This window comes from Bos taurus, chromosome 22, assembly GCF_002263795.3.
Source record: "Bos taurus isolate L1 Dominette 01449 registration number 42190680 breed Hereford chromosome 22, ARS-UCD2.0, whole genome shotgun sequence".
Lineage (NCBI taxonomy): Eukaryota > Metazoa > Chordata > Mammalia > Artiodactyla > Bovidae > Bos > Bos taurus.
In genome coordinates, this window is record NC_037349.1 from 3846324 (window position 1) to 3874054 (window position 27731).

The 27731-nt window shown below is 40.9% G+C and overlaps 1 protein-coding gene across 9 annotated transcripts in view; it reads left to right on the plus strand.

The window, feature by feature from the left end:
• Nucleotides 1-9933: 9933 nt before the first annotated feature.
• The window catches only part of RBMS3 (RNA binding motif single stranded interacting protein 3), an 802311-nt gene continuing 784513 nt past the window's right edge, over nt 9934-27731 (plus strand). For all 9 annotated transcript variants that reach the window (XM_010817553.4, XM_010817555.4, XM_010817556.4 and 6 more), the window contains exon 1: nt 9934-10570. In XM_010817553.4, the coding sequence (XP_010815855.1) occupies nt 10496-10570 (75 nt within the window). In that variant the 5' untranslated portion in view covers nt 9934-10495. The remainder of the gene's footprint in view (nt 10571-27731) is intronic.

Consider the following 27731-nt stretch of genomic DNA (forward strand, 5'->3'; position numbering starts at 1 on the left):
TGGATTAGAAAGAAAGCTGGGTGCCTAAGAATTGATGTTTTTGAACTGTGGTGTTGGAGAAGACTTTTGAGAGTCCTTTGGCAGCTAGGAGATCCAGCCAGTCCATTCTAACAGAGATCAGTCTTAAGTGTTCACTGGAAGGACTGATGTTGAAGCTGAAACTCAAATAATTTTGCCACCTGATGCAAAGAACTGACTCATTTAAAAAGACTCCAATGCTGGGAAAGATTGAAGGTGGGAGGAGAAGGGGATGACAGAGGATGAGATGGTTGGATGGCATCACTGACTCAATGGACATGGGTTTTATTAAGCTCCGGGAGTTGGTGATGGACAGGGAAGCCAGGCGTGCTGCAGTCCATGGGATCACAAAGAGTTGGACACAACTGAGCAACTGAACTGAACTGCTATATATACATGAGATGGCTGGGTGGCATGGGTGTATATATATATGTATATATATGCTTCCCTGGTAGCTCAGATGGTAAAACGTCTGCCTACAATGCAGGACACCCAGGTTCTATCCCTGGGTTGGGAAGATCATCTGGAGAAGGAAATGGCAACCCACTCCAGTATTCATGCCTGGAAAATCCCATGGGCTGTGGAGCCTGGTGGGCTATAGCCATGGGGTTGCAAAGAGCCGGACATGACTATGCGACTTCACTTCACTTCATATGCTGTGAAAGTGCTGCACTCAATATGCCAGCAAATTTGGAAAACTCAGCAGTGGCCACAGGACTGGAAAAGTTCAGTTTTCATTCCAATCCCTAAGAAAGGCAATGCCAAAGAATGCTCAAACTACCACACAATTGCACTCATCTCACACGCTAGTAAAGTCATGCTCAAAATTCTCCACGCCGGGCTTCAGCAATATGTGAACCATGAACTTCCTGATGTTCAAGCTGGTTTTAGAAAAGGCAGAGGAACCAGAGATCAAATTGCCAACATCCGCCGGATCATCGAAGAAGCAAGAGAGTTCCAGAAAAACATCTATTTCTGCTTTATTGACTATACCAAAGCCTTTGACTGTGTGGATCACAATAAACTGTGGAAAACTCTGAAAGAGATGGGAATACCAGACCACCTGATCTGCCTCTTGAGAAATCTGTATACAGGTCAGGAAGCAACAGTTAGAACTGGACATGGAATGACAGACTGGTTCCAAATAGGAAAAGGAGTACGTCAAGGCTGTATATTGTCACCCTGCTTATTTAACTTATATGCAGAGTACGTCATGAGAAACGCTGGACTGGAAGAAGCACAAGCTGGAATCAAGATTGCTGGGAGAAATATCAATAACCTCAGATGACACCACCCTTATGGCAGAAAGTGAAGAGGAACTAAAAAGCCTCTTGATGAAAGTGAAAGTGGAGAGTGAAAAAGTTGGCTTAAAGCTCAACATTCAGAAAACGAAGATCATGGCATCCGGTCCCATCACTTCATGGGAAATAGATGGGGAAACAGTGGAAACAGTGTCAGACTTTATTTTCTGGGGCTCCAAAATCACTGCAGATGGTGATGGCAGCCATGAAATTAAAAGACGCTTACTCCTTGGAAGGAAAGTTATGACCAACCTAGATAGCATATTGAAAAGCAGAGACATTACTTTGCCAACAAAGGTTTGTCTAGTCAAGGCTATGGTTTTTCCAGTAGTCATGTATGGATGTGAGAGTTGGACTGTGAAGAAGGCTGAGCGCCAAAGAATTGATGCTTTTGAACTGTGGTGTTGGAGAAGACTCTTAAGAGTCCCTTGGACTGCAAGGAGATCCAACCAGTCCATTCTGAAGGAGATCAGTCCTGGATGTTCATTGGAAGGACTGATGCTAAAGCTGAAACTCCAGTACTTTGGCCACCTCATGCGAAGAGCTGACTCATTGGAAAAGACTCTGATGCTGGGAGGGATTGGGGGCAAGAGGAGAAGGGGACGACAGAGGATGAGATGGCTGGATGGTATCACTGACTCGATGGACGTGAGTCTCAGTGAACTCTGGGAGTTGGTGATGGACAGGGAGGCCTGGCGTGCTGCGATTCATGGGATCACAAAGAGTCTGACACGACTAAGCGACTGAACTGAACTGAACTGAAAGACCCTGATGCTGGGAGAGATTGAAGGCAGAAGGAGAAGGGGACAATAGAGAATGAGATGGTTGGATCGCATCACCTATGTGAAGGACATGAGTTTGAGTAAACTCCAGGAGTTGGTGATGAACAGAGAAGCGTGGCATGCTGCAGTCCATGGGGTCACAAAGAGTTAGACATGACTGAGTGACTGAACATATCAAAAAAAAAAACAATATATATATATATATATATATATATATATATTATGAGATGGCATATGCATGAGTGTGTGTGTATATATATACACATATATATATATATGTATGAGTTCGCTGGATGGTATTACCGATGCAATAGACATGAACTTGGGCAAGCTCTGGAAGATGATGAGGAACAGGGAAGCCTGGCGTGCTGTAGTCCATGGGGTTGCAAAGAGCTGGACAAAACTGGGCAACTGAACAATAATATATATACACACACACACACACACACACACACACACACATACATACATATATATATTAAGAGCCAACTAATTGGAAAAGACCCTAATGATGGGAAACATTAAAAACAAAAAGAAAAGAGAGCATCAGAGGATGAGGAGGTTAAATAGTATTACCAACTCAATGGACATGAACCTGAGCAAACTCGGGGAGATAGTGAAGGATGTAGAAGCTGTCGTGCTGCTTCTGATGTGCCGATAGGCATGCAGTCCATGGTGTCTCAAAGAGTCAGACATGACTTAGCAACTGAACATCTCATAGAGAGAGAAAGCAATGTATTTTAAGGGATTGGCTCACATGCTTGTGGGATCTGGCCAAGCACGAAAGTCTAGAGTGGGCTGGCAAGCTGAAGATGCAGAGAAGAGCTGGTATTAAGTCTCCAATTCAGCTATAGTCTGGAGACAGACTTCCTTCTTGAGGAACCTCAGTGTTTACTCTTAAAGTCTTCAGCTGATTGGATGAGGCCCACCCACATTACACAGGGTATTCTGCTTTACTTACAGTCTACTGATTTAGGTGTTAATGACATCTCAAAGATACCTGACAACAACATTTAAATTGGTGTTGACAAAACAACTGGGTCCCGTAATCTTGCCAAGTTGACACATATAACTGTGTATTAACAATCACACCTGTCATCCAAGCAGATTTTATGCTATGTGATAAACATATGTGCTCTTTCTTTCTGGTTTGTTAAGAAGATGTAACTGACTTATTTAGGGTGTTACTGTATAATGTGAATTTTATGTTTTAAACACAAAGTTTTTCTCATCCAGTTTTGGAATAAAGCATATAAGATTTCCATCAAAGAGCCTGAGTTTGAAGCTTATACTGAAATGAGATAAGAGTGTTCCTGTACTATGTGTTATCTGGGTGAGTGTGGGTCAGGTAGTTAAACCTGCTCGCTCTCAATTTTCTCAAATGTATAGTGTGAAAAGCTAAGTCGCTTCAGTCATGTCCGACTCTGTGCGACCCCATAGACGGCAGCCCAACAGGCTCCGCCGTTCCTGGGATTCTCCAGGCAAGAGTGGGGTGCCATTGCCTTCTCCGATAGTGTGAAAAGTCATACCCAATTCCCAGGTACTTGTTTTTGTTTTTTGTTTTTTTTTACTGAGGAAACATTTATTGGCATCTCCTTCAAAGTCTAGCATGTAGTTGGCCATCTATATCTCAGTTCTTTTACCTCTTCACCGTGTTTCTTTCTTAACTAGCTAATCCAGCACCCAAGTGCCCACTCCAAATGGTCAGTGAAAAAGCCCTTTCCTTCTTCTAATGTTGAGTATAGAAATTCTCCTCCCATGGAAAGACACAGGTTTGATCCCTGGGTGGAGAAGATCCCCTGGAGGAGGAAATGGCAATTTACTCCAGTACTCTTGCTTGGAGAATCCCAGGGGCAGCAGAGCCTGGTGGATTGCAGTCAATGGGGTCACAAAGAGTTGGATGTGACTGAGAAACTGACACACACACACATATGTATTAATACGTATATATGTGTGTGTATATATAATATACTTTTTCATATTATTTTCCTTTATGATTTATCATGGGACCTTGAATATAGTTCCCTGTGCTATACAGCAGGGCCTTGCTTTTATCCATTCTGTATATAATGGTAATCCCAAACTCCCAACCTATCCCTCCTTCACCCCTCCTCCTTGGCGACCACACGTCTGTTTTGTGACATGGAGTCTGTTTCTGTGTCATAGAGAAGTTCATGTGTGGCATATTTTAGATTCTGCATATACGTGATATGATATTTGCCTTTCTCTTTCTGACTTACTTCACTTAGTGTAATAATCTCTAGACCCAACAATGTTGCTACAGATGGAATTATTTCATTCTTTTTCATGGCTGAGTAATATTCCATTCATTGTATATGTATGTATATACAAATACATACACCACATCCTCTTTATACATTTATTTGTTGATTGGCGTTTAGGTTGCTTCCATGTCTTGACTGTTGTGAATAGTGCTGTTATGAGCATACGGGTGCATGCACTTTGAATTACAGCTTTGTCCGGATGTATGCCCAGGAGAGGGATTGCCAGATCATAGTTTTTTGAGGAAGCTTCATAATGTTTTCCATAGTGGTTACACCACTTTACATCCCTACCAGCAGTGTCAGAGGATTCCCTATGAAACTTCAGTTTTTACTTTTTGTATATATGTCTCATTTCCCCTTCTGTGGTTTCCTATAGTATGCTGCATTAACCACTGATAGATAAATGAGATGTTTTCAGATAAATACTTATTCATTTATTTACTACACATTTATCAAATGTGTATTACATTCCAAGGACTGTTTTAGGTGCTGGGGATACAACAGTGAACGGATTAGATATATCCCTTCCCTTGTGGAGCTTAGATATTAGTGGGGGAGATACTCAAACAAAGAAACCAATGAGTATAGAATGAAGCTACAAGGAATGTGGGCTTAGGGTAGGCTGGGTGATGCTCTGCTAAGTTACTAATCTCAAGAGTATAATCTAGCCAAGGTTTACTTCTCACACGTGACAAGTCACTGGCTGTTCAAGGCAGCTGTTCTCAGCCGTCTGCAGCACTTCCTCCATATCAGCACTTGCTTGCCCCATTGAAGAGTGGGCTGCAGAATCAACCAGCAGCAGTTCAGCTTTTATAAGCGTCACTTGTCTGTATTTTATTGTCCACAGCAAGTCACATGGCTATTCCTACTTTTAATGGAATGGAGAAATGTCAGACTTGCTAATCCTAGTGGCAAAGGAGATCCAGGCGTGCCCACACCGTATTGAATGATATGAAAAATATATGTTGAAAGGTGGTGCAGAGTGTGCATTTTCTTAAAAGACAATAGAAGCAAAATAAGCATAAACTTTCTGTATATCATTGCTTAGAATTCTCATACAGTTCATATGGATTTCAGAAAAAAGTGAGTCAACTTAAAAATTTGTAGTAAGTATTGTTTCAAACTGGTACCCAAATATGAGACAAAACAGTAAGGTCGTTTGTAAGTGGTTGAAGTTTGATAAATACTGATTTGTTAAATCTACTTGAGGACAGGGCTATGAACTGTATTTATACGGGTACAGTTTTCTAGACTTGGAGCAGAGGCTCAATAAAACTTTGTTGAAGTTAGTATCGTTTATTGTCTTAAATTGTTCTTGCTTAGTCCATTATAGTTTTGTCTTGAATCTTGAAATTTTCTTCCACGGCCAATTGTGGAAGAAATTGTCTTTCTTCCAAAGACAGTAAAAATTGTCTTTATCCACATCAATATATTTATATGCAATTATACTTTAAATTTGGACCACACATACTTGAATGGTAGTCTCTTTCTTCTAATTTGTCTCAGACATTTTCTTAAATGTAAGGTAAAGATTCAGTGGGAGAGAGGAAAGTTGTAATATTAATGTTGGAATTTGCAATTGAGGGTTTTGTCTTTAAAAAAAACAACAACTTGTATGTTTCATACTCATTTGACAGCTGCTGGGATGGAGAGGTATTTCACAGACTTGAATAAAGACAGCAGGAAATGCCACAGTGTTTTCCTTTTAAGCTTTACTTAAGGTCATGGGTGCTTTTCTTAAAGATAGAAGAACAGAATACTTGCTTTCGAAGATAGTATGATTATGATTTTTCCTTATATTTCTACTATTCTCTTATTTTTAACTAAGTCTTTGTAATTTATAAAAATAAATCATCCAGAGAGAGGACCTCGTTCTTCACGGAGTGGCTAGGTCAAGGGCAAACCAGCAGAGTCTGTGTCTGCACCCGACTGACCCTCATTTTAGTACCATTACTCTCTGCCTCTGACGTGTATCCGAAGCGTCCTCTCAATTTTCTTAGCCAAGAGGTTGTCTTAAATGAGTGTCTCTAGTCTGTGCTGTGAATCATGTGTGTCTATAAGAGTCCATGCCCTTTGATGCCGTTTGCTGCTTTTGGATTTGTACAAAATTTGTTTGGTGGTTGGCAAATGGGACACAGCTGGCTTCTGATTTAGAGAGTGCTTTAAACTAGTTACCTCCTACCTTAACTTGATCATTTAAATGGAAAGTGCTGCAGCTCCAACAGAGCAGACATGATATAAAAAACTATTCCTGACATGACTATCTTGCCTCCCGAATTGCCATGGCTACTGGGATCTCTGAAGGAAAATAAAAGGAAAGAAATGAACAAAACACAGGTTTTAGCATTCTCCCAAGGGCGAAACTGTCTTTACATTATTTAAGAAAAGCTTTAAATGTTCAATGAATGTTCTTAAGCTAATGACAATTGATGCCCAGAAAATACCAATAATCCAGTAGAACAGAATAGATTTTGGAAAGTGGCAATTTGTGTGGAAATTGCTTGTAGTATTGACATGTGCTGGGAACTTTGCATATCAGTGAGCTGTCGCCTGCACTGAGAGGAGTTATCTATTTGGTCTTTTATTTGTAAATAAGACAGGAGTCCTTTCCTTTTAAGGAGCATCTATGCATTTTATTATGAATGAAAGAATACTGCTGTCCTTTGTCCAAAGTGGCCATGTTAGCAGAAGTCCTCTAGGATCCTAATCTTATGGGTCTTGTTATGGGAGGAAACCCAGCCTGTCATTTAGGAGGCCATCGTTCTGTAGTTGAAGATGCCGAGGTTTAGAGTCTGCTAGAGTCCCGGCTGTTGTGTAAACTGTCATAATTTAACTTTCCCCACCAAATTCCACCAAGGCTTGTAGATCTGGCCGCAGCCTCATCCCCCAGTCTTCACTCCTTGCTTGCTCCCTTTCAGCCCCTGCGCGATTTCTGGCACATTCCCAAGACACCTGCTTGCCGCCAGCCTTCCTGTTCCTGCTGGTTTCTCAGCTTTAGACGCTCTTCCCTAGACGCAGGCTTACTGCATCTCTGTTTATGCAGGCCCTGTTTATGGAGCAGACCCAGGAAGTGCTGTGGCGTTGTCAGTGCTCCGCATGCTTGTCTTGGTGAATTCTCACGATAACAGCATGACCTGGGCCGTGGCACTGCAGGGATGAGGCCCCGTGTTCTCATCTCTGTAGCAGTGCATCCCCTGAACCCAGAAATGTATTTAAAGATGGATACGATTTGGCTTAGTGCTGTTCCTCATGTTTAAGATGTCTTATTGGTGGTGCTAGTGGTAAAGACTCTGCCTGGCAATGGAGGAGGCCTTAGAGACCTGAGTTCAATCCCTGGGTTGGGAAGATCCCCTGGAGTAGGAAATGGCAACCCACTCTAGTATTCTTGCCTGGGAAATCCCACAGAGGAGCCTGGTGGGCTATAGTCCATAGGGTCAGAAAGAGTAGGACATGACTGAACGCGACTAGAATGCACACACTCATTCTTCAAACATGGGGCCTCCCTTTGGTGCCAGATGCCATGCCAGTTTTTAAAAGATGAAGGTAAATAAAAACGATGAGACCCCTCTCCTTTCTTGCTTTCCCTGATGCTTTTAGAGCATCACAGGAAAAAAAAAAAAAAAAGGCACAGCAGTTCATAGGCAGCAACATTGGATAAACATTAAATTAGGGCAAATACCAGGTGCAATGGAGAAGCCAGGGTTCACAGAAAGCTACTGGGTGGGTGTTACCTGTACTGCGACTAAAGTGTGGGTCAGAGGGTCTGGTGGAGGTCCATCTCAGGAGAGGCCCTGGCAGAGGGGATGATCAAAGGCCCTGAGGGCCCAGCCCAGTCCTGAAAGCCAGACAGTGTCACTCAGGCATCGAACGGAGGCAGGGTCTCCTGTTTGCATCTGGAGAAGACGTTGGGTTTTCAAGTGACTTGAAAACTATACCAGAAGTCAGGACTCCATTGTCTGAGCAGTGAGATGCTGCAAAGAATTTTGAAATCAATGGAATTTCTCTTTAGTATTTGCTTCTGTTGACTGTCTGCAGCCAGGTGAGTTGGAAGAAGTTCCATTTTCTAGATGAGACAAGTGAGGCCCAGAAGATCATATAAACAGTGGCAGAGATTTAATTTTCTCAATGACAGGGCTTCAGGGCTTTCCCCCACCCCCTACCCTCTCCCCTTCCTTCCTTCCTTCCTTCCTATGGTCGTTCTTGTCCAAAGTAAAACGTAAACTTCTGTATACACCATCCTGATTTTGATTTTGTCTCCAAAGACCCTGTGTGGACTCACACGGCTCTCAGAAACCAGACCCCTGCAGGAAGCTCACTGCCCACAGGGAGGTAGGACTTGCGAGTGGATGGACACCGGATTGTGTGTGGGACCACATCCTCTGATCTTGTCTAGGAAGCTGGATTGGTACCAGGAATCTTTTATCTGAAAAGGCGACTCTGGGCTGGGGAGAAGAGAGCGAGCTTGACAAAGTCGAGAGGAGTTCAGCGTTGGTCTGTCTGCCCACGCTCTGGGCATGCGTGAGCCCTCAGCAAAACACAGCTGGCATGTCTAATTTTAGCCTTGCCTGCCTTGAAAAGGGACCCTTTAAGGAAATATATTTCCTCTGAAACAATTTGTATTATAATGTAGCAGCTGATAGACATGTCAGAATACTACTTGCTATCGGTGGAGAAACACTCTGCCAAGTGGCGATGATTTTTGTTCTTTTTTCTCTGTGTGTATATGTGTGTGTGTGATGTTATCAGGAAAGTGAGCAAAGGACCCATGGATCATAAAGAGATACACAGGAAGAGAAACAGTGCTTTTATTTATTAAGACGACCATAAACCAAAGGGGACAGACACCTCTTTTGATTTTTACAAAATGGATGTATGGATCAGAAGGACTGTATCTGCTATGATAAGTTGGCCGTGGTGATCTGACGACGCCTGGCTTGTTAAGAGCAGTCCTGGAGTAGACTCCAACATTTCTCCAGTACTTACCGTCCTCCATAACCTAAGTAAAAGGTTAGTTTCTAAAGCAGGTCTTGGATTCATTTGGCTTTGGTGTGTTCACAGGTTTTGAAAGCATCCGGGACGCACTTTTTTCCATGCTCACCAGCGAGCTCAGTCCGTCTGCCTGGATTTTTTTCCCCTTTCTCTCCCTTCCTCCCTGCGTCCGCTGGTCCCTCCCAGGGTCTGCCCTGTTTTGTTTCGCAGTGTGGCTTACCTTGAAACTTGGCAGGCAGAGCGGAGAAGGCAGCTCTTGTGTGGGGTGGATGGAGGGAAGGATAAGGAATCATCCACCGCCCACATCTGAGTTCCCTGGGTTCAGCGGCAGCGGCAGCAGCTTTGCTACAAAAACCGCTTTGCTATTCGAGATAGCCAGCAGAGGGAATCGCAACTTTGCTGGCAGCAGGGGTTGAAGCAGCCTTTTTTTTTTTTCTTGGAGGAAAGACTGCAGCCTTCTGGACTGCGTACGCTGCTCCCTGGAGGGGCTCTCCGGGTCCCACCCACTGGCTGGAAGGAGGGGACGTGAATGAAAGGCCAGGACAAGCCCCGAACACCATGTCACTCTGGGAGGGACACAGCAGCAACTGAGCTGTGCAAGGTTTTTTTTTTTTTTTTTTTCCTTTTTCCTTTTCTTTTTCTTTCTTTTTCTCCCCCTCCCTTTTTTTTTCTTCTTTCTCTTTCTTTCTATTTTTTTTTTTTTTCCTTTTTCTTTAAGGTGGGGAAAGAGACACCCAGGAGACAGGAAGCTGATCTGCAAGATTTCCGAGTTCTGCTAAAAGGACTTTGATTTTTTTTTTTTCCTTCCTTTACAAACGCTGGCAATTGACATCACTACGGACAGCCGGGTAGAGAACAAACTGCCTCCTCCCAAGTGGACCCCAGGCGTGATCTGGGGAGACTGTGTGGGGTTTTTTTCCTACGGATCCCCGCCTCTTTCTCTTTTTGGTGTGTTTCTTTTTAAAATTCTTGCTGTGTTGGAACTAGCGAGTGCTGGAAGACTCTCGGAAGCCTCATCAGTCATCGGGACTGTCAGGAATAGTGGTTCCAGGGGAAGCTCGTCCTGGGGCACAGAGCCTGTCATCCAGTTCCCTGCCTCGGAGATAGCGATTCCAGCTACATGGGCAAACGCCTGGATCAGCCACAAATGTACCCCCAGTACACTTACTACTACCCTCATTACCTCCAAACCAAGGTATGGCGTGCCCCACAGCCTGGCAGCAGTGGGGTGTCCTTCTGCACTTGGGGTGGGAAGCAGACAGGCGTGTGAATTACGATTAACCGCCCCCTCCCCTTATCCCCACCAGCTCTTCCTGCTTCTTTGAAATTAGTAACGTAGCAATGGAGTTAATGAAACAGAGAAGGAGATGAGAAGAAAGCAAGCCCAGAACTGGGGCTTCCTCTTTAAGGAGAGATAATAGTTGCACTCGAGTTCCTTTGTTGTTGTTTGGCCATCTCCATGTTCCTGATGCCCGCCGAGCCCTCGGCAGACGGGCAGGGTTGTTAAAAGCAGATCATAACAGTGATGATCGGGCACGACAATGCAGTTTCAGGGCCTTTTCTGGTGAGCTGTTCTTTGTTTGTGGCTCTGAAAGGGTTCTTCCTACTGGATAGGACATGCCGGGGTTGGCGGGGGGGACTCAAACTTTTAATCGCTAAGTGTAGAATGAAAGACAGGCGTGGGAAGGTATACAGCAGCGAACTCAAGTCTCAGACGAGTTTGTGTGGGCGCATTTTTTATTTTCCTATGGCCTCAAATATTTTATTTTATATTGAAGATGGTCAGAATGCCAGAGAGTAAATTTAGGAGCTTCACCGTAGATGTTCTTTACTTTTAGAAGCTTGGTGTTTCTGTGTTGGCTACCATCAGAAGGCCTGGGGCTTGAAAGGGGATGAAATAGAGTGATGATAATTAGACATGAATTGGTTAAATGGTTTAGGCTTTCCGTGTGTGCTCAAGCGATCATGAGGGGGCCAGTGGTAAGCCCAGGTCACTGAGCAGTGGGTCGTGCCAACCGTGAACTTTATCCTGCAGTTCAGACATGGTAGACTCTCAGGTGTGAAATCACTGCTCCAATTTGTCAATTACATTCGACTTGATTTGGGGGGAGGGGTGGGGATGTTGCTTGTTCCCCCTTGAATGCATGGAGTGTATTTCTTTATGCATGATATTATTTTGCATTGTATTAGCCCTACTCTACTGGGCTCTTTATAATAAATAAACACGCAGGGAGTGAACAAGGCGTGCCTGAGTGATATGAGCTGTCACCGGGTCTGGGTGCCCTGGATAGGGTTTGGTAATCATGCCGTGGTTAACTCTCATTTACTCTCTCTCACCAAACAATGCCGATTTGTAAACCAAAGCAGGCAGCAGACTTTCAGTATTATATTAAAGATTGTTCTTTTTTTCCCTTCCTTCCTTAGTCGCTCTATAATTTGCCCTGCCCCTGCAAGGTCGACTCACACTGCTTTTTGCCTTTGTGAGCCTTTAGTTTGGGCTGCTGCTGAAATAAATAGACCAGCCCTCCTGCTCCATCGGCTGGAGTTTTAACCCTTTGGGGGATTCCTTAAGGAAATGGTAAAGCAAGGACAAGTTACAAACGGGAAATTTATAGTCATTTCTCATCCCCCAAAGAAACAAAAACACACTCAAGGGTTGCATGAAAAATATCCAACATTCCATCCCTTTTAGTCATTTGGCTAAATTTTTCCAAATGTTTCAAAATTCATGCTTTCTTTTTTGGTTCTTATTTTCTACCATGAAGTCTATTCAGAAAAGAAACTTTGCATCAAAATGAATGGAATAAATGGAATGATGGCTTTTTGACTTAGGATTTCTTTTAACCTATTACTAGCAAGAAATAATGTCGGGCACCTTATATTAAAGATACATAGCTACACTGGTGGGAAGTATGTGTGTATGTATGTGTGTGCATGTGTGTTTGGCGTAAAAAGGAAACGTGGGGTATTGAGGAAAAGAGATCCAAAAATTAGAGAGGGAGTTAAAAAAAAAATCTGATTTGGGATCTTCTGCAGTTTAGTGCTGTGTAGACAGGGAGCATCTGGATCTTGTTACTTTCAAGCGAGTCAAAGCCATCAACTTCTAGAACATTTTTAGAGAAGTTAGATCCATTAGGCGACCTCAGCTGATATTTGGGTAATCAGGTCAGGGTGGTAGAGTGTATAAGATCAGTTACTCTGGCTATCATCGTGGTTCATATTGATCATTACATTGTAACATTCTGACAGAGCTGTGAAGTCGTCGAGTATTATTACCCTGGCTCTGAAATGACAGGCATTAATGACATTCCTGGAAGCTGAAGATATGAAAATATGCCCTCTATGGGAATGTGGGCACTCAGGGAGGGGAAGGAATGGTCAGTGTACAATATTTTAAAATATAGGAACTTTCCAACAGTGTGAACACAGTATAATAAAGTCTCATCATGCTCCAGTATAGTGTGAAAATAATTGGGTTATCTTAGTAGCACTTTTTGCTCCTTTTTCGCTTATGTCCCAAAATATAATCTATAGTAATTTTGAAGTAATTTCATGCATCTTAGATTTATTTGGTAAACGTAGGTGGAATTCCATAAAATCCACTGTCCTTCCTGCCTTAGCTTGTAGGTAGAATCCAATTTTAAAATCATTGCTATTTAAAATCACGCTGATACATAAAGAACATTTATGCTTGATAAAATTAGAATTCTATGGTTGACAACCAAATCATATTGTGGCGACACCATGCCTTAAACTATTCTCTAAATGCAGGTGCTTTTAACTCAGGCACAAAAGCCTTTTGCTGACATTAGTTTTGGGTGGAAAATCTTCATGGGATTTTACAGAACTAAAATGTTTATTATTGTATTCATTTAGAAAATGCCAAAATACTGAGCCTTCGTTTTCTACCTGAATATGTATGTCAGATGCAGCTACTATTCTCTTATGATGAAAGAAAATGAAAATGGATTTTGAAATAAATGCATTTGTCTTCCACTTCCTAAAATGCACTTAAAGTTGTAGAAAAAACTTGTGATACTTCCCTGCCTATTCTGTTCCACTTCTTACCCTTCACATTAGAGTCAATCTCTTCACTTTGTTGCTTAGAAAAAAAGAAAGCATGAAGGTATTTATGCTTTTCTTTCTTTGAATAAATTTCCAGATGCCTAAAATGTTATATTAGAAAAACATGAGTCAATCAAACAAAAGGAAAACCTGTGGCTGACTTGTAGCTTACTCTCCCAGACCTACACTTAAAGTTGTCACTTGTCAATTTTCTTTTTGACCATTTTTTTTGCTACCCAAAGAAGCAATTTCTAAAAAGAACATTACTTTTGTTTAGAAGTAATGAAGAAATCTTGGTGACATGTCACTATATTTAAATAAGAGACGTAACTGGATTTCTAAAAAAAAGTTTCAGGAAACCAAATTTGCCGTTGGAAGACCACCCAGAATAATTAAGTTTTAGAGAAAAGAGACCAGAAAATTATTTCTTAGCTGAATGATATGTAATGATGTGTGATTAAGTTGTCTTGTAATATTTCTCAAGGATTTTGTTACACCGTATTTCCAATAGCCAACCTGTTGGTCTTATGATCCAGGGTGAATTTCAGTCTGAATTTGAGGTACTTTGTGGGAGGGTGTTTCTTGGAAGAACAAGTTGAATGGGGCAAACTAAAAAGAGTTAAAACATGGTCACAACCTGGTCAATTGATATTTTGTAGTTGAGAAATAGATATTTCTCTCATATGTGATATTTGGAAGACTTTAGTCATTGTGAAACTTTAAAATTCACACAGGCACAAACAGAAAGTTTGTCTTTTCTTCCTTTCCCACACTTATACCAAATCACTACATTTCTCCCAGTTTAGTGCAGTTTCTCATCAGTCTGCCCGCTGCCTTTGGCCATCTGCTTCCCGAGAAGACCTTGAAGAAAGGGCTTCAGACTGCAGTACCCTGACAAGGGTTCCCTAACTGGTGGGTCTCAGATTCTGCTCAGAGCCTGGTGTGAAGTTGGGGTCAGGTGGAGGAGCAGTTCTCCACCAGCACACTGACTTTAAGCTGAATTTCCAGCCATCTGCAGCTGGACAGCTGCCCAGCTCTGAACGTCTAGCTGGAGCCCAGTTGTGCCATGAAAAGAGCAGATGCTTGAAAGCACAAGGCTCAGCGGGTCGGCAGAGAGAGAGGGAGGCTCCTGTGGGGCCGAGATACTCTTACAGATGTGAATGTACAGATCCTGCAAAAACAAAACAAAACAACCCTTCTTCACACATTCCTTGCACATGAAAACACAGAAAATCTTGCAGAGGGAGGGAAGGAGTTTAGAATTTCCTTCATACTTCCTGTCCCAGATTTGCACTGATAGTTGGACTTGGTAACTTGCCAGTTACCAACCAGCTTTGTACATTTCAGGCTTGAAAACTCCCAAGTACTGTTTTCCTTTGAGAGGCTGAAATGTACAAAACTGGTTTTCTGAAAATCTTCCAGCAAAAGAATTTTTAGAAATAACTCCAAAAATTTCTTTCCCTGTAGGAGGGTGATACGATAGTGTGGAACGATGATCCATCGTGTCTCATGTTAGAATGTATACTATTGTAATTGGTTTAAAAAGAATGTGTATTATTGTAATTGGTTTTAAATGAGAGAAACATAATAAGAAGCTACCCTCCCTTTTCAGTTTTTTTTTCCTTTTACTCTTACAAATCTTTGTTACTGTTGAAGTTCTTTTCTCTAATGTAGTCATCATTTTCACAACACTATGTCTAGTGCCTACTAAAAGGAGTAGAAAGGTAAGAAAGTTCATGTTTTTTTTGTTTTCCGAAATAATCCCAAGCTTAAGAGAAACACCATGTATGTTGCTTTGAACAGTATCTTTCCAACACATTTTCCTTTCACTTTCTCTCAATTTGGAAAAAAGAAAAAACAGAATTTCAACTCAAAAATATTTCCATGAAGTAATAAAATGTAGTTGAGTGTTGGAGGTAGAGGCCGTGTGAGGAAGAGGCCAAAGAGAAGGGAGGATACACGTCATTTCAGATCTCTCTGGCTCCAGGAATTCTGAAAAGCTTTGTTTTTGTACTAATATGATTTACACAATCCTTTCTGACATTATCAGTCTCTTTGGCAGAGAGAGGGCTCGGTCACAATGATGCCTGTGCCAGATTCTAAGAAAACCAGGCTTTTCCTTTAAAAGAAAATCTTTGGAGTGTTGGACTTCTTATTCAGAGTAAATGGTTGATGTTTATCCAAAATTGGCTTCGAGTACTACATTAAAATTGTGTTTTGTAACAGTCTCATAAGCCACAGCTGTATGTGATTAAATAGTGTAATATCAAAAGCATGTGAAAAGAGACATTTTTATGCTATAGCTGTTCACAGCAAGAGTACAGATGGGGCTGAGGGGAGACGAGAGCAGAAACGCACTTGTGTGTTGCGATAAGTGTGTTGTTGAGGATATGAGTTATGATATGTGTATGGAGGGTACGTGCTGCTATTTTTGGCAGCAGTGGGAAAAATGCTGAACTATTTTGGATGTGATTAAAAATATGCTCTTTGAAAATGGAAACTGACATAAAATACCAACTTTAAATATGGAATGTCATTTCATCCCAAAATGCATAGTTACTGAATGGATCTGGAGGCAATGCAAATGGAAAGATAAAAGTTATTCCTGTGAAGCACACATTCAAAAAGCAAAAGTGAAGAAGTGTTCCTTCTGTTTTGAAATAATAAATACTTTTCTTTTTTTGCTACTTTTAATCTATGGGACTATTGTAAGAAAACCTGCAGGACATTTATCCCTGAACAAAAGAGTGACAAAGGGATCCTCAACTAGGAGCAATATAGGTGGCAGTGTGATTCTTTTCTAAGATGTTTGAAAATATGAGGTTAGGGTATGAGTATTAATCTTTTGTTGCTGGTGTCAAAAATTATAGTCACACAAGGATTCACAGCTTTTGCCTCTATTTCTTTAGCAGATATGTTACAGTAAAGAGGCTTTAACTACAAAGTTTCTGAAAAAATGTTTGTTCATGGAAACTTGAATCTCTAGTCTTCTAGAGATTATCAAGCTACAGGATTACCAATACTAAAGATTACTAAGTGATCATTTTCAGGGCCTTGAAAAAGCCCATAGAATTGGCTGTTGATTTTCATATGTCAAACATTCAAAAGCAGTTTGAAAAAGTCAAAAAGAGGGGTGGACCGAGATAAGTTGAATTCTTTTTGGTTTTTAATTTTTCTTTTTAAAGGTGGTGTTGGCAGAGAATTTGTTCACATAACAGTTTTTTTCTGTGTGGATTTATTGGTCAGGAAATACATAGAACCTGGAATCGTAACTGAAAGCACTTTTGCTGTTCAGAACATCAACCTTTAGTGTACAGCCAACTCTAGAGAACAGAGAATGAATTTTAAGACATTCATCCTGTTTTTCTTTGGGAGAATTCTCTGATTTGTGTGTCAATGAGTTGGTGTCTGGGACAAGTTCCCTGCGATCCCTTCTAGGCTTAGTGTCTGTGACTCTTGCTTGGAGATAGATGAGACTGCCTGGATGTGTTAGGGGTATTTAGCAGATGACCTCGGATTTGTGCCACTGATTTTTGTTCAGGTCCTCGGTGCTTTCTACAGAGCAGATCAATTGCTGCTTCGTCGACTCTGGAGACTTGGCACACATAATTATCTGCATCCTTCACCACATCTAAATCCGGAGAACCCAGAGAAACACCCCCATCACCGTCACCCAGGAGTGGGTGGAGAGCAGTTCCCAGGGGTGGGGCCAGGCTACAGGCACTATTTAATCACCATTGTTGGCTTTGTTGTGGTTCAAGTTTTCTTCCTTGAGTGCATAAAATTAGGCCATGTCCAAAGACTTGCTCTCTCCAGGTGTCATAAGAGCTGAATGGTTATGCATGTTTGGCTAAATCCGTTGATCTCATTAAGATCCTGACAGCCCTAGTTTCATGAATGAATCTAGGAGCTCCTGTACATGTGGAAGTAACAAGCAATAGATGAAACACTATTTTGACTAGAGTTTGCCAGTCCCTGAATTTCTGAAGAGTAGGCTTTAAAGCATGAGGGGAAAATGATTTAGTAATCAGAGTGCATGGTATCATAGGAGAAAAATCATAACTTCTCCAGGACACATAAACAAAAACATTCTCTTTTCCTCTTCGCACTGGGTACCCTTCTGAGTCCTCCCCATGTCCCTGTGAGCTGAATTAATGAAAGTAAATGGAACCTTGAATTTTGTTTTTATGAATGACTGTGCCATGCTTAGCTGCTCAGTCGTATCCGACTCTTCAACCCTCTAGACTGTAGCCCGCCACCCTCCTCTGTCCATGGGGATTCTCCAGGCAAGAATACTGGAGTGAGTAGCCTATCCCTTCTCCAGGGGATCTTCCTGACCCAGAAATTGAACCCAGGTCTCCTGCATTGCAGGCAGATTCTTTATCAGCTGAGCTACCAGGGAAGCCCTTATGAATGACTAAGAAATACCAAAATTAAGCTAGATTACATACACAGTCAAGGCAACTTTGATAATGTTCTTCCCCGTTGTGCAGAAAGTAAGGTAAAACAGAAGAAAACTCAATCTTATGATATTCTAAATATTGGTGGTAATTGTTTTGGGCAACTAACTTTTAACTTGTTCTTGATTGTGCTTTCCCATCATTATGCTGTAGGGTTAAGACATTGGCATGTATTACCAGATGCAGGGGACCTTTTCCTTGTCTCATCCTTAACTGGTACTTTTCAAGCTGAGTATGGATCACATACAGAATTTAATGAGGATTTGAAAGGATTCGTCCTATTTTTATCTGGGGACTGCTGTCTACTTATCTTAGTCATATTTCTGATGGATGACAATTTAGTGAAAAGGAAAATGGAAGACAGAATGCTAACTATCTGGTTTTCTGGAACTACTTAAGGTTTTTTAAAAGCATTTTTTATGTAGGCAAGTCATATCTGAGGCTATTACTGATGTCTGTATACTCTTCAGTTACCCCTTTCAAAACTTATTCACAGAGATTGGATGGTGGCACCCTGAATATCACTTAGAAATAAGATAACTTGAAATTCAAGAAAATATACTTCTTTTTTCTTCTTCTTTATTTTTTAATTTCTTTTCTTTCCTCCCAAGCAAATAGTCCCAAATGAATTTGAGTGGATGATGTATTTGAAGCAGTGTGCACAAAGATTAGAGGAAAACTGGAGACCATTTTCAAGGATATCATACAAGGAAAACCTATGACATATCCATGATGTTGAATTTCTTCCTGAGAGAAGAGAAAAATACTTTTCCTTTTTTAAGCTTGGTGCTAGTCCCTTGAAGGGTTATGACAGCTCCTGGATTAGCCTTGGTCTTGGCTTTGAGCCCCTGGGTGTCTTGTCAGGCACACCAGTCAAGACTGTGCCTTCAGAAATAAGGATGCTGTGTTGTAATCTGGGTTACAGGGAAATCTGAGAAGAATAAATTTCTGATGTTCTTTTCTCAATTTATTCCAAAAAGTTAACCATTGAATCTAAACTCTATTATTCATGTTAGGAAACAACTGGGCTTGTGTTAGCCATAGGAACATTTCCCTTTCTGGCCAGAAAGGGAAAATTTCTCTGTTTAACTTTGTTGACAAGTTAGAAAAAGATAAGGAAAAAGTGCAAGGGAAGAGGTCAGTGAACAGGGAAGAATTTTGATGTTTTTAAACAATTTTATTGAAGTATATTTGATTACACGTTTGTGTTACTCTCAATTGTATAGCAAAGTGGTTCAGTTATACATAAATATTCTTTTTCACAGTATTTCTCATTATGGTTTATCACAGGATATTAAATATAGTTCCCTGTGCTATACAGTAGGACCTTGTTGTTTATCCATGATCAGGGAAGAATTCTTTTTCCAAGTTTAGCGATATCCTCTAAGAAGGAGAGAGATGAAGGGTCATTCTAAATTCTTCGTATTCTCTGAACACATTAGGAAGCCCCCACTTCTCAACAGATATATTAAACATATTAAAGCGTACTCACATTCCACATCAAATTAGATTTTTTGCAATAAAATATTGAAAGAGTTTTTGTAGTTTTGCTGCTGAAACTCTCTGGGTATGAGTAAATTATGTGTGCTTGTGAATTTATGTACACTTATCATGTTGCATATGCAGGTGTTCTCACAAAATAGAAAAATCTAATCTACAGATAGATTTTCTTGAGGTACAAAGAAAGAGTATTTTGGCCTCTACTAAATAGAACAATGAATAAAGTTGACAGTGTATTATGCTTTGTAGAAACAATTGTTTGCTAATTCTGGTTTCACAGTTTTCTTTTTTGTTTAGAGGCAAGATATTTTTCTCATCTTGCCAGTGCTTTTGTGGGTCCTTAAAGTGTTCAGAGGATCTGAAAAGCTGGCCGTATCTCTGCCTACTGTGACCTTTCGACATTCAGGATATCTCTGTATTTTAGTAATCCCAAATTTCCGGGGCGGGACATGTGTTTAAACAACACAGTCTATTGGAAAATGTCATTAACATTCTTTGGCTAAAATATGTCACAAGCAGACACATTGCATTGACCCTTGGCAGTGACAGCAATCGAGTGTTCCAGATCTGGGTGCTGGGTCACAGAGTTTTCTTATTATATAGTCGGTGGAATTGTTTATCGATTGGAAAGAAAGAGAGCTTGACTGGTACAGGTGTTTCCACAGGCTCCCAGCTTAGGGTTCAAACAGGAGGCAGGTCCCTGGCACAGTAGTTATTTTATGGCATAATCTTTCTAAATAATCATCATCTTTCTTCTGTCTCTAAATAGGATCATGGGATTTTTACATGTATCAAAACGGCCACCTCCTCCTGTTCCCCAAGTCCATGGTCATTCACCCTGAATGACTTCTTTTTAGTTTGCTTCCAGAGGGCCCTGTCAGCCCTATGGCATCTCTGTGCCTCTGAAAGCGGACATGCCTGCAGAGATGCGTGCCCCAGTCAGACCCCCCATGACCGCTACAATTGAGGGGCATCCTGAAGACACTGCTTCTCTAGCCCTAAGCCACATGTGATACTCCCTTCACTTTTATTCTGATTTTTATTGTTTTCAGTAATACAAAACAACAACAACAACAATAAAACGGATCCAGAGCATGGCCTTCTCCCCTCACCTCAGCCAAGAGGGAGTTTTCTCTGGCTCTCCAGCCCCCTGCTGGAGAGCCATGCTCACACCTGAAAACTCCCTCCCCTCCACAATCTTGAAGGACATATTCTCATTATCACCCAATGTTTTGATTCTCCACCGAATTATTCATTTTTTCCCCTGGCAATCTAGCCAGAATCTCACCAAATTTCATCATCAGATTCAACAAATAAGCTTGGATTTCTCTCTCACAAACATAACACACACACATATTTCTAGAAGCACTAAGAATTGCTACAGTGGTTCTGCTTTTATCTGAGGCTAGATGATCACTGAGAAATCTGGAGGGGCAAATAAGGAGATATATAACTGTTCTTTTCAGGTCTAGTAAATTTTTTTTGCTACCAGTGGATGGCAGAAAGGGATGAGTCTCATCAAAATATGGATGACTAATAACTTTCACTTTCTTTCAAAAATGTGATATCTTCATCTGATCTAATAAGATATATTGAAAATATATTAGGCAAGATAGATATAAATTCTTTGTTCTCCATTATTTGTGATCGAATTTTTTAGAAATATCATTGATAGATTGACTCTAATTTTCCCCCCATTTATTTCATAATTATTGGTTATATCATGGAAATTCTAATGATCCTCAGAGCTTGTACTGATGAAGCTGTCAATGGTATGGTAAAAAAAAAAAATGTCAGTTTCATGATTTTAATTTTACAAGTGATTTATGAGAGGCACCAAGAAAGATAAAACAGAAGAAGAAATAGAAAATAAAAGGCTGAAATTACCAAGCTTTAATTTATTTTTGGAAATTTCTGGAATCTGACTATTTGCCTTTCCAAAGGCAAAGGGTAAGGGCTGTTTGACAAAGAAGTGATAGTTTAGGAAAACTGAAGAACCATCCTTGGGGGAGAAAAACACTTTAATATGACTATATTAATAGAATTAGACTTGGAGGAGTCATGTAGCTGAGATTTTTGGTGTCTTGTGAAAAAGGGAAAAATCAGTGCTTCTGAGGACAGCTTCGTGCTTTGTTCTGCCCGCACATATTAATGCCCTTGGTAACATACAGCCACCTGCTTTTCTTGTTCTGATTTACTCATCACTCATGCCCACGGATGCCCCAGATAAAAGCCTTGTTGATGCTTTGGACTGGATACAAGGGTGTTTTTTAGAAGGATTTCAAAATAAAATTTTTGCATGTATTTTGGAATTTCTGTATGTAAACCGTTCACATAAAAAATTTCTATCTGCTCAAAAATATAACCATGAGTGAAGTTATGTTGTTCTGTGTAGAAGGGATATGGCTTTGAGAGGAGTAACCCAACAGCGTAAGTGATAAAACCAGCAAAACTGTATTGGCGTGAGAATCATACAATGCAAAGTGCTGACCACATGCATGATGTTTGAGGGCGGTCGTGTGCCCAGGGATCCACGGAGCCATTGAATTGAAGATATGAATGCAATGATGTTTCAGTGTCCTGGCAATCAGGACATTTGTAGGTTACAGGGTAGGTCCTTTTGAAAGAGTGTCTAGACTTCAACATGGTCATTGAGGTTTAGATCAGTAGAGATCCAAGAAAGATTGGCTGGTACTGTCATTATTATTCATGGTCTGTCTCTTCTGCCAAGTTCCTTGCACTGATTTCTCCATCCTTACTCCCTTTAGGATGTCTGCTTGCAGTGACCTCATGTTTACACTGCATTCTCTCCGTTTCCCTACCTCTCCCAGATCCTCCTCCCTGGGAAACTACCCCTTTTCTTTCTGCATCACAGCTTCCAGTGCCCTTGCACGTTACTTTCCCTCTCAGCCCTTTCCCCTCCTCAACTTCTCTGCTATGGATTTGCCTTCCTGGCTCCCGGCCTTTAACTCCTAAACTTCTGCTTCTTTTTGTTCTCTTTCCTCTTGGTTCCCTCTTATCATTTTCATTATTGCTTTCTGTTTTTTGTTGCTGTTGTTGTTTGTTTTTTCTATTTGTTTCCAAGGTAGAGTTGGATTGGGTTTTGTCTTTGTTTTCTTGCTTGGTTGTAAATTTATTTCTGGCTTCCAAATGTACCTTTGCTCATCAGGATCAGAATTGTATCAGGGTTATTCTGTGAAGCCCCTGAGGACTAGGACCACAGGGTCTTCATCTATGAATGCCCCACGGGATCCGGCAGAGTGCCTGGTGCAGGCTGAGTGGATGTCCGAAGGATTTTAATACGCGTTAATCCACATCATTCTGTGTGTCTCTGTTGCTGAAGGAAGTGATTTTCAAAACCAGAGATGCTGAATGTTGCATTCACCTCTGCAATGCTTTATGGCAAAAGGCATTTTGTGTACCAGAAGTAAGTCTTACTAAAGAACCTCTTTTTATTCAATACTTATATCAATTGATGTACCCTACTCCACCTTTTCCCCCTGAAACTTGTGGACCCTGGACTGTTGGCTGGAGATAGGTTGTATACCTAGCTAATGAACATACTGTGGTAGCTAACAGGTGAGCTGAATCAGAAACTAGTAGAATAGATGAGAAGAGAAGGGAAGGGAAAAGCTGCCGCAGTGTTGCTTCCCACGACGCTGGCAAGATCATCAGAACACGTGCCAACTTGGAAGGGCAGACGTGCCTTTCAAAGCCAGTGTAAGTAGCCTAGCCAGTATCTGGAAACTGGGGCTGAGTAAAAGCAAGGAGGTCAGGAGTACATGGCAGTGATGGTGGTTTGAGGGAACTGGAAGGCCATTCCTGAACACCTGCCAAGAATATCCACTCATATATGTGGCTTCCTTCCTTGGTTTGGTGGAGAGTTGGATGTATTAGGAGGTGAACTCAGCAGACGCAGCTAGGAGATGGCTTGAGTACTAGGCCCATCTTTTGGTCTATTTTTTTGTCTTATTCAAGACAGATGAGGACATCCCTGGTGGTCCAGTGGTTAATACTCCATACTCTCATCTCAAGGGGCCTGGGTTCGATTCCTCGTCAGGAAACTAAGATCCTGCATGCCACCCAGTGTGGCCAAAACAAAACAAAATGAGAGAGATGATCTTGACTGTAATAGTCATCTGTTATGTCCCCATACCATGTAAATATCCATAGGAACATTCTTTTTTTAATTAACATTTTGAAAAGACACTTCAAAGATCAAGTAAGAATGACAAAATTCCTATTTTGGGGAAAAGAAAGCCCTAGTTTCCCTTTACAATTAACCAAGCAGGTATAAGATATGTCTAAAGTAAGGACAGATGATATGAGATGGGATTCGGAGGTCAACTTCAAAGCCTTCCTCATTGAGGAATCTACGGGAACAATAGCCCAGCTGCGGCTGCGAGAACAAACTGTGTTTCTGGTTTGGATGCTTCTTGATTTTTCCAAGTTGTGCTGATTCTCTTATGTTTGTTTGGCAGGAATTTTTTTTTTTTTTTTCCTCTCATTCTTTTTTTACGTCAAGGTTCTTATTACCATCTGTTGAAACAGTAGTTTCTATACATGTAATTTCCTCAACATTTGGTAAATTTTTCTATTGCAAAATAATCCTGCCTCATCATATCTAGTGAAACAACTCAAGAAAAATAATGGATATATTAACAGTTTTCTTCTGCACACCACATCATTCTGTGACGAAATCTCAGAAATAATGTATGGTAATCACAGGGTCATATGTATTCTTTTATAGCTTTCTTTATGTTCATACAAACATACTATCAGATCTGTGGTGTCTGAGATCCGACTGAGCAGGTTATTTTCCTTCCTTTTCAGTGATAGGCATAGTTTGTGCATTCTCCACAGGGCACTAAGCTTGTCTTTTTTTTTTTATTGTCAGGGCAGTTGTTTCTAACATGTTTGCATCACATTTTACGCAAGTGTTGCCCATCAATGAGCATGGATTTTTTTGCCCCTGTTTTTCCATTCTGAATAATGCTACAATATCTGTACAAGATATTCATTTCAAATCCTGAAAATTAAGTCATTGATCTTCTGAGCAGGGTTGCTTCCTTTTAAACTCTGAAAAAGATTGATATCAGTGCTTAGATTCTTAACCTAGAGTCTGCATCCCGTGGGACTGAGCCACCCCTTTGTGTTGGGCTGAGAAGGTTTATTAAAGTCTACTGCTTTTGGTGAGAAGATGAACCTTCTGACTGATATTTCAGCTGAAAGGGAACCTCTCTCAACTGGCAGAAGCATGAATGTCTCATTTTTTGGTGGCACTCTCACGGGGATCCCAGCAGCGCTTGGGGTCAGCAGGGCTGCCAGCTCATTGCTTCTTGTCCATCCCGTGAGGTCACTCTTATGTTTCCAGACTGATCTCATGTGTCTGCCCCTCATATTCCAAGTTGAAAGAGCAACAGCAGGTGAGGAGCCCAAATCTTCCTAAGTGGTTAGAATCCCACTGAAGCATTTTGGGACTTGAGCAGAGATTTTTGTCCCCAAGGGCTTGAACATCAGGATTTTCCTTTTTATGTCATGATCTTGGGAATACTGAAAAATTATAATTTTTGATAGCCTTCATCTACTGGATGGATTTGGTGTTACTTGACCATAAGGGGAAATATCATGGTTTATTAATTGAGCTGGAGAAGCTGACTCTGGAAAACACTAATGAACCTTGGTGAAATCTGATTGTATTTCTTTTCTTCCCGTGTACTTGTCCTGTTTCTCATTGCCAATATCAGTTTTAATTAAAGTTAAAATGTAGATATAAAAAAAGCATAAAACAAAAGTTTACCTGCAGAACATCTCTGCTGGGTTGATAGAGACATATTTAGCAACTGAAATCTGTCTGGAAGACAGTAGATCACAAAGCCTCAACTGTTTGCTTTTCCTGTAAAAAAGGTAGATCAAGGACATGCATTTCTAATTACAATTCTCTTTCATGGATTTTTACTTCTTAGAATTTAATTACATCCTACAAAGTTTGATGGCCGAATTCCACATGCTTCTTGGGAAACTCAGGGAGTTTCCTAAACACAGACCTGCAAAAGTGAATTTTTTTCTCTTAGTTTGTGTATGGGATGAGATGGAGAACTTAGTTCAGCACAGGAAGGCAAACTGAACATTATCTCTTTCTACAACTACAGTACTGGCCATTTTTTATCCATGCTTAAAAATCAACAGTATACCATACTTCATATATATTTAATGCAGGTAGAAACATTTTAACCAAGTCTGGAAAAAGAATTTAATAATCAGAAATGAAAACAGCACTTTGGTTAGGTGAAAGGACTCTGAGTGGTCTGGGAGGTCTAAGTTTTTGATTCTAGAACTTACTTTAATACCATTTCCCTGAGTTTCCCTTACCTTTTTATATTTCTGTTTCCTGCCATCTCTTCCCATCACAAGAATATTTTAGTTATTTGATAAGAAATGTCTTGACAGTCAGCATTAGACTAGGAGTAATAGGTTTCAGGGTTCTGCAAAGAATGCCAATATATTAACATATTATGAAGATGATAAAATATAAATAAGAACCATTAACTCCAAGAGATTGTTATTAGTGATAATGGTAAGATGAGGGGGACTGAGAGGCCTGAAATTGACTTGATCCATGATTATAATGGACCACAAATCCTTATGAGAGTTCAGATCAATGCCTTTCATTGAAACATTTCTCTGTACATCCATTATGTTTCTCCGGCCTCCATCTCTGCCATCAGTTGGACTGAAATCATGTAGAGAGATTTGCTTTCAGTATTTCTCATACTTCTTCCATGAATTATTTTTTATTGTGGTTTTGTTTTGGAAAGCAATGCAGATATTTTTCAGCGCTTCATAGAAAACTCACTGCACAGTCTGAGATGAATCTATTCAGAAATTGTCTGGTTTTTACATTGCTGTATTTCACAATACTTGCACTTTCCCCATTTACATTCCCTGGATGCTTTTTGTCTCCCAAAGTAACTAAATTAGAGGAGGGAGGGGTGCTATTTTCTTCCAGCCAGCTTACAGAGAACCAGCCCCTGCTTTCTGAGAGCTGTAGCTCGTGTTTAGAAACACTTTGAGTGAGCCTGCACTGGCTCTGGGTGTGGTGTTGGGTTTTAACCAGATAATTTTCCAGACTCTTCTTTGTGGAATGAAAGAATTGAGATTTCTTAGTTTCTCCAGTTTACACTGAGTTTTCAGATATCCTCACACTTGCTCACACATAACATTTCTGAACTTGGTTGTGCTTACTTGTTCATCTTCCAACTGTAATAGCTTCTCTCACCTACATCCGCATGCTCCAAACACACGGACCATCTCAAAGGTCTTCCAGCTGAGTGGCCCTCAGTCCTTGCCCAGCATCTGGTAGGCGCTTGATAAGTGTCAGCTAATGGCATGGAAGTTGTTGCATGTCCTGAACTCTGGTAACACTTACTGATAGACAATTTCTGGGCACGGAACCATTTTTCTTTCTTTTGGTATTCACCAAAAAATCAGCCCCCAGGGGAAAGAATCCTTGTCCTCTTCTTCCTCATCCTGCTTTCAGAACCCACAACAGTGACCTGTACGTGGCAATGCTGGTCAGTTTTCCATGAGGGAGGAACTGATGCTCTCATTCTCAAAACATCCTTTAATTGACGGCACAATCTGCTGAAGAGTTGAATGAAATTGCTCCATATTTATCTGTGCTTCTGCTGCAGTTTTCTTTGTCCCTTTTTAATTTCAAAATAATATTGTACTTTCAATACCAAAGATACACACAGAACTAGGAACGAAGTGTAAAGGTGAAACTCTCCTCTATGCGTTTGGCTTTTTTTTTGTTGTTGTTCTGTGAAGTATTTGCTTTATTCTTGCTCATTCTCATGTTTACTGTCAAGTCAACATTGACTTAGTTGAAAAACAAGTGTCTGTTTACACCTGCGTCTCCCACACCTCCATGTTTGTTTGGTCTGAAGACTCCTTAGAAGAGAAGGAAATAAGATTTTTCAGTGTTTGTGCATGGTTGAATTGTACCATCTTATAGCCCAGTGCTATACCAGTTTGTTTCATATCTGATAGCTATTAAGGAGGGGTTTGGAACATGGAAGTTCTGAATGTGAAATCCAAGGTGTCAATCAATGCACGTTCATGGAGCGTTTCCTTAGGCTGGCTCTGTATGAGGGGGGCTGCGGTTTGAGATCAGCTGGGACCAGGGACATTTTACTGCAGTGCTTACAACTGGATAAAGGTCTCCTTAAGCACCAGGATACACAGAAGCCATACGTGACTAAAAATTAATTGTGTGCATGTGCAGTTAGGACAAATTGCAAACAAGAAGATACCAAAAGGCCACAAACC